At 35.8% G+C, this 13,546-nt stretch overlaps 2 protein-coding genes across 2 annotated transcripts; one reads left to right on the top strand and one right to left on the bottom strand.

Moving 5' to 3' along the window:
• Window positions 1-3,823: 3,823 nt before the first annotated feature.
• On the top strand, window positions 3,824-7,447 carry LOC110760482 (RmlC-like cupins superfamily protein). The gene is made up of 6 exons (XM_021962745.2): window positions 3,824-4,199; window positions 4,365-4,414; window positions 4,533-4,600; window positions 4,704-4,766; window positions 5,010-5,113; window positions 6,588-7,447. Exons 1-6 carry the CDS (start codon window positions 3,973-3,975, stop codon window positions 7,060-7,062), a joined length of 987 nt encoding a protein of 328 aa, XP_021818437.1. The 5' UTR covers window positions 3,824-3,972; the 3' UTR covers window positions 7,063-7,447.
• An 894-nt stretch (window positions 7,448-8,341) lies between these two features.
• Window positions 8,342-13,122, bottom strand: RABA5E (Rab GTPase-like A5A protein). Its single transcript, XM_021962746.2, has 2 exons — window positions 12,547-13,122; window positions 8,342-9,061 (listed from the first exon to the last, which is right to left on the bottom strand). The coding sequence occupies exons 1-2, from the start codon at window positions 12,884-12,886 to the stop codon at window positions 8,739-8,741; spliced, it is 663 nt and encodes a 220-aa protein (XP_021818438.1). The 5' UTR covers window positions 12,887-13,122; the 3' UTR covers window positions 8,342-8,738.
• Between the last annotated feature and the right edge of the window lie 424 nt (window positions 13,123-13,546).

Consider the following 13,546-nt stretch of genomic DNA (forward strand, 5'->3'; position numbering starts at 1 on the left):
TCATATTTCTCGTGATGTGGAACATCTATTTTTTTTTTTTTCCTAAAGAACACAGGAACTTTCTATGATTCTACTTCTTCGTTGACAAATGACAACCGATGGAAAATAATATTATTGGACATTGGTGTTCAATTTTATACAAGATGAAAAACAAAATGATCTTCGCCAAGTCCGCTCTCAAGAATAGTTTCGTGTCTGTGTGTGAGTTTTGGTGGATGCCAAGTTACAATATGTACTATGTACTATGTACATACGCAACTTTGGCTTATTAGAGCATCCACAGTGGGAGGGTGTATTTTCGGGGGTGTAAAGTCACTTTTACATCTCCTTTACACCTCCCGGGAGTTGTAAATGTGATTTTTGCTCCAGTGGGGAAGATGTAAATCTAAAAATGTATAATTGATTTCTTTCACCTTTTCTGCTGTAGGTCTCACTTTTTTCCACTTTTTCTCACATTTCCTCATGTAGGTCCCACCTACAAGAGATGTAAAAAAAGATGTATATATGCATCTAAATTTGTATCTCATGGTAGTGATGCAAATTTACACTTGTTTACACCTCTCCATTGCGGGTGATTCCGATCACAAATAGTGTACAATTAACATACATCCAGTGGCGAAGCCAGAATTTCATGTGTGTGGGGGCCTCTTACACATTATAAAGAATCAAAAATAAGAAACCAATACATACGAAAAATAGTATATATATATATATATCACATATGTCAAGAATTATATTGTTTATTGGTTGCAATCATAATTGTCCTCAACAAAGGGATAGACAAATACATTATGAGCAAGAAAAATGGCAAGAGATAGACAAAGAGTAGCGATTTAGCAAATATCTTTAAAGCTTTTCCCCCCATTAAACCCAATAGAAAGAAAAAAAATTAAAATTTCACAAAAACTAAAAAAAAAACCTTAGGTCCCTTCATGCATTCATATCATACATGAAAAAATGTTTTATGTAAAAATATTGACTAAGTATGAAAAATGGTTTATCGGAATAATCATTTTCTCAAGATAATTTTTGACGGCTTTTATTCCTTACACATCAAATAAGAGAACTTGATTTTATGGGATTTTAGTATGAAGTATATATTGACTTAATGAGCCATCATTTTTAGTCTAAATCGTATTTTGCAATAAAACCGAGTTTTCATATTTTGATTTTCTAGTATTTTTATTTGAATCCAAATAGGGGGTACTTCCTTATTTACATTGTAAACTTAAGTAAATGAAGTAATATAAAATAAATGAAAGTAAAAGGATAAAGACATTTACGTAAATGTTGAAAATGGAAATAAGGTAATCTGTACACCTGGAGTGCACCAATACCAGCTGAGCAAAGGGGCAATTTGAAGCACCTCCTTGTGCCTTAATAGGTCCATCACAATACATGTGGGTACATATCAAAATGTAAAGTATTTGAAATAATATACATATCGAAACACATAACAGTATATTATTTTTAAAATATAAAAAAATTGAGTGGGGGTCTGTGACCACACTGGTCCCAGTGTGGCTCCACCCTTGCATACACCTCATTATACACCCTCCCACTATGGATGCTCTTATGGACTTGATAACCACCTATGGCCATGGACGGAATTAGGATTTTAAATATAACGGGCCAAAATATAAAGAACAAACTTTAGTTTGACTGATTATTACACAAATTTAACAAATTGAACATACAATATACTTGTTTGGAGGGCCATTAATGTAAATATGAGAGTTTTCTTGCAATATTTATATACAATGGCATGTTATTGTACATGCGTTTGAAACTATGGAGCTGACAGAGCTACCTCTTGCCCACGACTGGCTCCGCCCTTGCCCATTGTCATCCTTCAACGCATATACCACGTCAACCCAGTTCATTTAACCTTAATGTGCAGTCAATAGTCGTTCTCTTTTTTTTTTCTTTTTTTTCTGAGCTCATTGGCATGCAAAGGAGCCTACATAATACATAGAAAAATTGTTGATAGTGGATGGAAGTTATCAATAAATATGGAAGCTATGGGCTTCTTGAGATAATTTTTATTTTATTTTTTTTTACAAACGATACTCTATTTTAATCTAATTTAAATTATGAGAGGAGAATTTAAACTTAGGTGTAGAGTAGGGAGTACATCTGCCCTAGCCAACTTGATTAAGCCCATATTTGCGAGATAATTTTTCAAAAAGACTATGATGCTCAAATTAGTATTCAAATACTAAGAAAGGAAGTATGAAGTGTGATACCTTGAAAATTAGCTTTTATCCCCATGTATTATGTATGCATATATTTTCTGCTAACTCCTGTACATAGTAGGATTAACCATCGTTCTAGCAACATCTAATGTTGGACTTGGAACAACCCTTTGGGATTAGGGCCGGACCAGAGGCAAGGCAGGCCATGCCCATGCCTCATCTTGGACCACACTCCTTTTGATCCAACTCATTTTCCTTGGAAGAAGGACCTTGGGCTCCAATACATTATTATCTTATGTTGTGAAACAATTATTGTAAGTGCATAATCCGCACAAGTAATATAGAGATAAGTGAAGTATCGTTTCCATGAAGACTGTAATTTCCTAGTAATTACCAATTATGATTAATTCAAAATTTTATTTAAACAATTGATTAAGGAGAGTGATTGATTTATTAAACTAAATTAAAACGAATATGAAAAATAACAATCTAAGTAACGATTTAGAAAGTCAAATTGATGAAACACTAGAGCATCCAATTTAACCATAACCAATTCCACTTAATTCATATAGCCAATTAACCATAATTACTACCCATGTTAATAGTTGGTTTCTCCTAATTCATTCGATGTCCCCTCTCAAGCTTAACCAAAAGTATTCTCAATTAACAATCTATTCTCTCTCGAGCAATTGATTTGGAAAATCAAGAACTCATTGAGTTTTATGAGAACCTGCAAGAACACTGCATGAGTCATGTTAGTCCCTCTTGGGTACTCATTCAAGATATGATATTTGTTACGAGAAGCAAACGCCAAACATCACATCTTAGTCTCCACTTAGATCACCAAATCAAATAAATATTGGCCAGATATTTAAAGCATTAAGAAATTTAACAAATACTCAACATGGAATAGTAGAGACAGAAATAGAGAGACCTCTTCCATTTCCATATTCCACCACCATGGATTTTGTACAATGCGAATTTGTATTGTATGTGAACGCATTTATAGCTGTTAGAAACACGTGTTACGCAGATTAATTACAATTCATTAAATTTATTTCCGAAATTCTAAGAGTTCACACCTTAAAATATGATGAAATTTGTAATCTTCCTAATAATAGAATAAAAATCGTGCATTGATGATTGAGATTCTCTTGAGGTGAATAGTTTAGGAACTTTATGGGAAGGTTTTGAAAATGATTTCTTGTTTGATGACCTAAAGAGAGTGAGCAGATGACGGGAGGATGAATAATTGAATACTATATCGTCCATATGAGTAGGTCAAATCCCATATTTCAGTTTCACACCTGACAGAAGAAAGAAGAAAGATGAGAGAAGACGAATATGTATTTGCAAAAAAGGCAAGGCAAGGTCTTCATCTTCTTTCTTCTCCAATGCTCACATCCTCTAACCTCATGGTGACAAGAGCTTGACATCACTAATCATGATTGGTCCAAGGAGGCCATGTGGTCCCCACTCCCATATTTTCCCTACGCATCCAACTTCCTTCCTTCCTTTTCTTTGTGTACATCAGACCCAGTCACCCAACCAACCCAACCCCCCAAAAAAAAAAATCAAACAATTTAAAAAATTAAAAATAAAAAGCCTTTTCTTTGGTGTGTGTGTTTTTTTTCTATTCCGCTGTTTTCTCTTCCACACTGCTGCATCAAAGGGAAGGCTCAAAGTCGTTATATATATCGTATCATGGAAGTTATAAAGACACGCATCCAACTTCTCAAGCTGTCACCAAAACCCATATAAAAGAAGCAGCAGCTTTATGAGAGCTATTATTTCTATAGCTACAACAAGATACAGCAAGTTACTGTTTAGCAAACCCAACAACCGCCACATCAAAACCATTGTTCCTTCCATTATCAGAAACATCATGTCTGAATCGGATCACCAATCCCCTGCTTTTACCTCCCCAAAAATGGTGGTCAAGAAGGTCCTCGCCAAGTCCCAATCTGAGGGCGATGGTGCTACTGTCAGGAGAGCCATTGGAAGGTTTGGTTCATGGTTTTTTGCCCATTTCATCTTTTTTTTCATATTTCTTCTGCTCTGTTTTGGGATTTCATTTCCTCGTTTCTATTTATGTGTTCTTAAGTTTTCGACTTCTGGGTTTTCCTTGCTTTGTGGATTAATTCTGTTTCTTGGGCATTTGATTTTCAGCCGTGATTTGAGGAACCTGGATCCATTTCTCATGCTAGATGACTTTTCAGGTATATTATGTACTTAAATGTCTGTAAACTTTGTTATTAATTTTCATGTCTCAGTTCCATTTTGGATGATGAGATTGATTTTGTGTTGACATTGTTGTTTTTTATTTTGATCTTGCAGTATCCCCTCCTGCTGGATTTCCTGATCATCCTCACAGAGGTTTTGAGACTGTCACCTACATGCTACAGGTTTTTTTTTTTTTTTTTTTGTTTACTTTTTCAGAAACATATTTGGATTCTGGATTTCTGATTTCATTAAAGAATTCAATTTACAATATTACTGGGGTTTCAGGGAGGCATCACTCACCAAGACTTTGCAGGGCATAAGGGTACAATCTGGGCTGGGGATGTACAGGTAACTATTGATTTCATAATACTAAGATCACTAAATTTATTCACCAAAATTCTTTTTTTCTTCGTAAAACAAATTGTGTGTTCGTATACGTATCAATATCTTACTTGTTGGAAATAAACGAGCTTCAGAGTAGGCTCAAATTCAAAATCAAAGAAGAATTATCACATAATATTGATGATTCTATCAGTAATCTTTATATCATTGGACATGTATTAAGCTGTCTTGGATGTGATTTTGTGGCAGTGGATGACAGCAGGCAGAGGAATAGTTCATTCTGAAATGCCTGCAGGAGAAGGACCCAACACAGGCTTGCAGCTCTGGATCAATCTATCCCGCAAAGACAAAATGTACGTATTTCCTCATCCTTGTTTTTCATCCACAGCCCAAAATTTATGGTGATTATAATGATTTTGTCTCTTTTTTTGGTGTTGTTGATACCCCATTTCTACTAATACTTTAAAGGAATAATCTTTAAAATGAAAATAAAAATAAGGCAGCCATGGCTGAACTCTTTTTTGGAGGCACTGGTTTGCAGTCAGTCTCTTTTGGAGGCCAGTCGCAACTGGCCACTTCTTGGGAGACTAGCGCATGGCTGGCCCTGAGGCCAACAACAACGTCACAATAGCCTATTTTAAGAACTTAAACATATTGAACAATAAAAACTAATTAAGAGTTAAAATTAGGATTAACCAGTGCTTGATTTAGCGGTATTTTTTTTTTTCCAATGTTAGAAGAGATTCGAAGTCCGTTCTGTCGGCAAACGAGTCCTCCCATTTTCTCTTTCGTGTTGAATACAAGTTTCTCCCGTACCGTCGAGATTTTCTAAGAAGAAGTTAAAATTAAGAATATTTTGAGAAGATAGGTGAATGAATTGAGGGATAAAGTGGTTGATGATATTAGGATAAGAATTTATTTTTTTTTCCAATCAAAAGGTGTAGGTTTTGTAGAAATGTTGACGTTATCTTTCGGTGAATATGACTATTTTCTGTAATTTTGTGTGTAAACTGGATCTATCCGGATCCTTTTTGTAGGCTGACATAATATTCATAGTATTTTGCCAAACGAAATTTCCAAAACTGTTTTGTATTCACACTGGCTCCAGTTGACCATTTGTGAATAAAATTATACTGCCCAATATGTGGCCAACTCACCACGCCTGCTTTTTATTTTATTTTTTTGGTACATCTGGTTGGTTTCTGTATCTTTAAATTAAAACAGTTGACCATGGAATGCTCATTGCATGTGGTTTCGGTGGAACTCTATTAACAATTCAAATAATAATAAAATGAAAAGCAAGGAAACTTAAGTTTGTTTGTTTAACTTATATTGATTTACTAAAACCTTTTTCTATTTCTTCTTCCATCTCTTCCTCTTCTTCTGCCTGGACTCTAAGGCACTTAGAATGTTACTGAGGGATTGAAAATGGTGCATGTTACATTTGTATAGATTTGTGAGTAAAAGGTCGATTAATTTATTTGTGTGAATACAAGCGATAGTCTAAACCACAAGAGGAGGGGGTTTCTTGCACACAATCTTTTAAGATGCCATAAGGGTTTGAATATAAGATCACCGATCTGCAAAATAAAACCATTTTAAAGAGTCAATTTTTTTATTTTTTATTTATTTAACTAACTATTAATTTAGTGGTATTTTTCTCCACTTGTGTAAGTTTGAATCTCCACTTCTCCATATATATATATGTTTATTTATTTCAAGGAGTTTGAATTGAAATAAATTTTCAATTGATTGAAAGTGGAATCGGTCATGGTGTTCTAAATTGAATAAAGAAGCTGTTCCTTATGTATTTATTTATTTTTGCAGGATTGAGCCAAGATATCAAGAACTCCTAAGTAAGGACATAAGGAGGGCAGAGAAAGATGGAGTTGAAGTCAGAGTTATAGCAGGAGAAACAATGGGAGTTAGCTCCCCTGTTTTCACCCGAACCCCGGCATTGTTCTTCGATTTCACCTTAAAACCCAAAGCTCAACTTCATCAAAGCATACCAGAAACCTGGAGTTCCTTTGTATACATAATTGAAGGAGAAGGTGTGTTTGGGTCAACGCATGCATCAGCTCATCATGTGCTTGTTTTAGGTCCTGGAGATGGTCTAAGTGTCTCCAACAAGTCATCAGAGCCGTTGAGATTTGTGCTGGTGGGAGGGCAACCCATCAATGAACCAGTGGTTCAGCATGGGCCTTTTGTGATGAACTCACAAGATGAAATTAACCAAACTATTCAGGATTATCATTATGGCCAGAATGGATTTGAAATGGCCAAGTCTTGGAGGTCTCAATGAGTTTGAGGAACCCCCAAAAAAATATTTGAAAAAAATGAAGGAAAAATGGATTAAAACCCCTCAAGTTCTAGAAGAAAATGTGAGGGCAAACTGAAGAAGAATAAGATAAAGCGACTATCTTTATCAGTGTCACTATCTCCATCCATATAAGCAATTGAGTGGGAAGTGAAAAGAAAGATTTCAACAGAAATTAGGGGCAAAAGCTTCTAGAAGATTCCAAGCTTATGCTGGTTACCCACTGAAGTCATGATGGTGGGTCAGCTTATCTTGGTTGATTTTTTTTCTTTTTCTTTCAACAAGATTATGCTTTTTATTTTTATTTTATTTTGTCTTAAAAGTAATCTTTGTGGTAATTGATGGTTTGAATTTGATTAGATTTTGCTTACTTTGGCATTGTCTTGGTGATTTCTTTTCTATTGGTTTTTGATGGTGGTGGAAATAGTGGTAGGGTTGGCTTTTTCTTGTGAGTTGGGTTCTCAATCATATCTAACACCCCAAACTGATCTTCCACCTACAATGTGATTGCTAGAACCACTTCTCAGGCACACGAAAGAGTTGAATTTTGTGAAAAAGGTTGATTTGTGGTAGAACAAGGATCTTTGGGGTGGTGGTGCCACCATTGAAAAATTTCAACTTTGTGGCAAAATGGGAAGTGAGGTTAGGCAAGCAAGCAACCAACTGCCATCTCATTACTCATTCCAAGATGTGAATGGGTAGATATTGATCCCTCAACACAAAACTAGTGCCTTCAAGTTTTCTCTTCCTTCACAAATTTACCATCAAATTTTCTCCTTCCTCACAAATTTGGTGACCGTAACATTATTGTTCATTAAACAGATAAATTGGTTAGCAACCAATCTTATAAGCTTAGCAACGGCATCAATTTTTCCTACATACCAGTAAAAGAAAAATAATCCAAGCAAAAAAAAACCCAAAAAGACAGAGAAAGAAGAGAGAGAGGATATGCTGGCATACAATCATCAATCAAGGCCACATCAGAATGGTTGGTTGCAAATGTGCACTTTAAGCTTCTTTACTAGAAAATCTCATACAACTGGATAGGCGAAATTCAAAGAAAGTAGCTGCCAACTTAATCAGCTCACCAGACAACACCTCACAAAAGAAAGTGGCTGTGTAAAAACATGCTTCCATGAACAAGTAAAAGGTTTGACTCCTTTTTCTGCAGTTCACTGGAAAATCGCATACAACCTGCTGGCAAAAACACTTTATAAACTTCTAGGATTCAAATCACATAGAATACATTTCACAAAAGAAAGTCTGCTAAAATATTTTCTTTGATAAATGCGCATGTCCCGAATCAGAATAACATCATTTGATGTTTTCTTCACTGCACTATAAAAACACATACAACTTCTGTCTACTTGCAGAACTTAATATACTTACCCCGAACAAATACAATCACATAAAAGAAAATGGGTGCCTGCCTTCTTTTTCTAGCAGTTACATGGCTTGTATCCAGAGTAAAAAAAACCTTGACTTGTTTTACATGAACTAAAGATAACGTTTTCTTTGTATAATATTGACTTATTTGGAAACCTTTAAGTGGATATCCAGTACCAAACAAACAAACCAATTGACGAACCAAATTGAATACCCAGCCTTGGAAATGCCCTCAAGTGCCCATTCCTACACGTTTTTCAGAGACATAAACCATATCACCCGGAACAGCAAGAAAAGTAGCCCTGACTTTTCTTTGATCCATCTGCCCCGTTATTAACAAGGCTTACCCTGTTGACAGATAATTCTGCTTTGTAAGTGTCTGAGTTCAAGACCTTCCGGCTGACATTGTTATATATTTCTTGAATAACAAGCTCAAATGCCTTTATAACATTTGTTGAGTCCAGGGCAGATGTCTCCATGAAGAACAACCCCTCTGCTTCAGCAAGGCTTTTACCATCTTCAACACTGACATCCCTAATATTCTCTAAATCACATTTGTTCCCCACTAACATCATTGCCACAGTTGTATCCGAATGAGCTGCAGCATTGATTAATCAAGCTCAAATAATTAACACATTGAACCCCAAGAGCATAATAAAAGAATTAGTGATAAAACAAGAAATGGAGATTATGGCAACCAAAAAGTAATCATCAATAAGAAAAGAGTTGAGCAATCTGGATATTGAAACAATAACAAGGATACATTCTGTAAATACATGCAGTAAAACAAATTATTCATAGTCAGTTATTACAATCCAAGCTATCTTTACTGAAGAAAAGGGCCATGAAAGAGAGCTGGCAAGAAAACTCAGTTTACAAAATCATTCAAACATAAAATAATAGCAAGGTACAAATATATTACACAAGGTATGTATTTCTTGATAAGACAGTATTGCTTTCACTACAATAGAACTGTTGCTAGAAATTTGGGTCCTGGAGACCCATTGGCTTTATGTGCCATGCTGTGAGTAGAAGGCCTCACATATCTCTAAACACCCTAAATTCCTGTTTAGGGCAGAACCAATCCTAGGTTTGTTGTATGAGTATGACGACAAGAAACTTTATAAGCTGACCAACTGGCACCACTTCGGGATGCCACCACATCATATTTAATGAGACACCATATCTCATGCACATATTTCATGATTTGATTTCCCAATGAAGAAAGATCTCACATCATACCTAAAAATGGTTCATCACAACTTGATGCAGGGGCCAAGTTCAAAAGTATAATAAAAGAGGGTCTTTCTTGTTTCTTACTCTCTAGGTCAGATGATTAATGTATTAGGATATGTCTTTAGAGTTCCTAAGTGTACTAATATGGATCTTTCCAGATCCATGCACTAATGACCCTATAAAAGGGGATAACTAAAAAAACAGACTTGTTGACAGAACTGGTGCATGAATCACAGCTTGGCTTGGACCAATTCCAAGAAACCTTCGGTGTGATGCCAGATTTTTTTTTCTAATTTCTCTATTGGACATCAGAGATTCCTTCATATTTGATTTTAGAATCCACAGGTTTGGTACAATTTTATCTACCAGTGGAACAAAAATCTCAAGATTGAAGATCAATCGAGATTTCCAAGCTATACAAAGCATGCAATGCTGCATCTGTAGATCAGACAAGCCATACAGAATAATCCAAAAGAAAATAGATACTTCAATACTCATTTATTCATATACGGTGATTGACACCATGTTGGTTTGTATGGTTAAGATTCAAGGTCGCATAACAACCCTTGTTGAATGACCAAATTTACAGTTCATGTTGTGAGACATTTAAGTCAACATGTGGCATTATACAGTATCATACCTCCAGATGAGAGATGAGATAGTGGTGATTTTCAAATGTGTAAGGTCCATGTTGGGCTAGTGTTAATATATTTGACTAAAAAAGAAAAGTTGAAGAAAGGAGAATGATATAGAGTATGAACCCTGACAATTTTGTTAGGGAAATGGGCTTGAAAGAGGTTACCTTGGAGCATAAAACAAGAGTGGAGGTCACTAAATCAATAAAAAAAATATATATCAAAACTGGAAAGGATTGTGTTTTGTTGGAGGAGAGGGGGAGTTGATGTGGGGATGGTAGGCATTGTATACAGGCATTATACTAAAGATTAAGAGGTGCAGTTTGCGGTGGATGGACTGGACTGGTACACTAAATAGAGAAGTAGTCTGCTTGAAAAACTTTTCGGGGAGCAGGAAATTAAGCGAATGGTACTAGTTTGTCATAGGGAGGAGTCCTATATTGTTACTAGTTTGTCAAAAAATTTCAGAAGTGCTTAAGTTAGATTAGATTAATGCTTTTCATAAATTGTTTCACAAGGGGATGGTCCATGCAGGGTTTAAATGAAGAGAAAATAAATTCACCTAACAACTACCAAAAAAACAACTTGGTGATCAATCCTAACTCAAAGAAACTAGGTGACCATGGCAAAAAGGAATTAATAATGTTACCAAAAGAAATGGCTTGATCATAACCATCATGAAGATGTATCACCAAGAAAAAAGACCTAAAGGTAAAGCTTATGCAAAGAAAGTGCACAGAATGGTGGTGTGAGCCCGTGAGTGGTTGGAGAGGAGTAGCTAACACAAGAAACCATGAATACACTCAATTGATATTCATAAGAAAAAGAAATGATTCAGACCAAAAAAAAAAGGAAAAAAAAAAGGTTGAAAATAAAGGAGTGCCATTGTGGGCGCAAAAAACCTAATGTATTTCACTACTGAAAGTATCGTATTTTTGTTTGTTTGTTTTAAAAAAAAACTAAGAACATAACAATTACAATAACAATGGACAAGCAGTTCACCAGCACAAAACAATAGAAAGACTGTATTTGACAACCGGAAAATGAAATAAGTTGGTTTAATTAACATTAATTGTAGAGTTTGAATTTTTCAGAAAAGAAATAAGGTAGAGATGGAACCCATGCTAAACCGTAAAAGGAGCTTTACAATAAGGTTGACTGAATTTTTGGAGATAAGGGGACACTGGGGATTAAATGACAAGTTGTTGCTAGCCTAATTCAGACATATAACAAGATCAACAAACAGAGGCATAAACTTAATGTCGTATCTTTTTTAATAAGAACTTCATGTGGTATTTAAATACCATACAAGACATTTGGTTAGCTAGATGGTCTGATAGGAAAGCACATCCCTGAAACCCGCCTAAAAAACCCAATTAGGAGTTCTAAAAGAGCCATCCTTACACTTGCTGATGCTCTTTCATAAATAAATTTAGATGGTCAAAACAATTACTTTCAGATGTACCACCGTAATACTCATATCTCTGATGCTATAATCAGCCAATAGTCGTTTATCTATCAAACATCTCCTTAGTGGTTTGAAGCTTGATCCACGCATCTTAGAGCAGAACGTCAACCAAAAACTCCTTAAAAATGTAAAGGTTCCTACACATAATATATTATACCTCCTTACAAAAGCTCCCATGCCGTACTACATACACTCTACCGCGAAGTGTTAAATGTGGATGTGCATGTGTACGTGTCTTGATTTTTATCAAATCCCTAAATCAGATACAATAAGACGGCCAAAACCATCCAATTATCTGGATTTTCTCAACTAGTCAATGGATGCACCTAAGGCCTAGATTCTACAGCCAAATAACATATAATTATTTATACCATTTGCTCCTGGAACCTATTTAAAAGAAAGCATACATATTCTAGTCAACATAAGCAGAACCTTCTTTCAAGTTGAAGAGAATCTACACCACCACCACCCAAAAACAAAAACAAAAAAGAAATAAAGCTTTCTTCAAAATGAAGTCTTCAACCATAGAATTTATCATCATAAGCTTAGATCTAAAGTCATATCCACCCAAATCAAACCCAAAAAGCCACCAAACCCACAAACAGAAAAAACAAACACAAACCCACAAACTCAACCACCAAAATTATCAAAATTCTCCCTAGTTTAGCATTTCATAGCTTAAGAATCATATCACCAAAATCAAAAGCAAAAACAGCAAATGTCCCAAGTAAGCAAGCAACTTACTCTTGAGCTCATCGAGCCAGCGACCAACGCTCTCAAAAGTGGTCTTGCGAGTGATATCATAGACAATGAGAGCTCCAACAGCGCCACGGTAGTAGGCAGAGGTGACAGCCCTGAAGCGCTCTTGGCCAGCAGTGTCCCAAATCTGAGCCTTGACCTCTTTGCCATCGATTTCCATGCTCTGTGTCTGAAACTCCACCCCAATTGTGGCCTTGGAGTGCGCATTGAACTCGTTGCGCGCATAGCGAGACAGCAAGTTCGATTTCCCGACCGCTGAGTCTCCAATTATCACGATCTTAAACAGGTACTCTTCCCCTGACCCCTCCTCGTCTGAAGACGACATGTCGTCTTTCTGGGTCTTCTCTACTTTCTGCTCTGTTTCCTTTCTGGGTTTCTTCGTTGAAGTTGTTTAGCAGAGAATTGAGCTCGCAGTTTGAGAAAGGAGAGAATGGGAGTGAGTTTTTTTTTTCTTTTTTCAGAGGGAGATACAGAGCAGAGAAGAGAAAGACAGGAAGACGATGGTGCGAATTTTGGACAGCAAGGAAAAGAAGAAATGATGATGTATTGAGCTGGCAGAAGGACATACTGCGCATGTAGTGCCTTTCATTACAGATTTTTTTGGGCATCTTTTTCTCTCTTTTTTTTCTTTTCTTAAAATTCATTTATTATTTTCTAATTTATTCTCGGTTGCGGTTACAAATGGATTTGGCATTTAATTATGTAGTTTCCTCTACTTGAACCCATTGCTTTGCTATTCCTACCCAGCACATTAATGATTGTGTGAATTATTTTGTCGAGTGCTGCTGGGGAAAACACAGTTGGTCCACAACGGAATTTTTGGTGGACCCGTGTTTGACACCCTTACTTGAGCTATTTAGTTTTTTAATTTATGGGGTGATATAATGGTTTTTAACTGTCAGTAACTTTGCCTCTTATGCAATGTCATTGGTAATTACAGACTTATTTAAATTCTTTTACCATGAAGATGAAGCTTGATTTGGAT

The sequence above is a fragment of the Prunus avium genome, chromosome 1 (genome assembly GCF_965620075.1).
Source record: "Prunus avium chromosome 1, drPruAviu1.hap1.1, whole genome shotgun sequence".
Lineage (NCBI taxonomy): Eukaryota > Viridiplantae > Streptophyta > Magnoliopsida > Rosales > Rosaceae > Prunus > Prunus avium.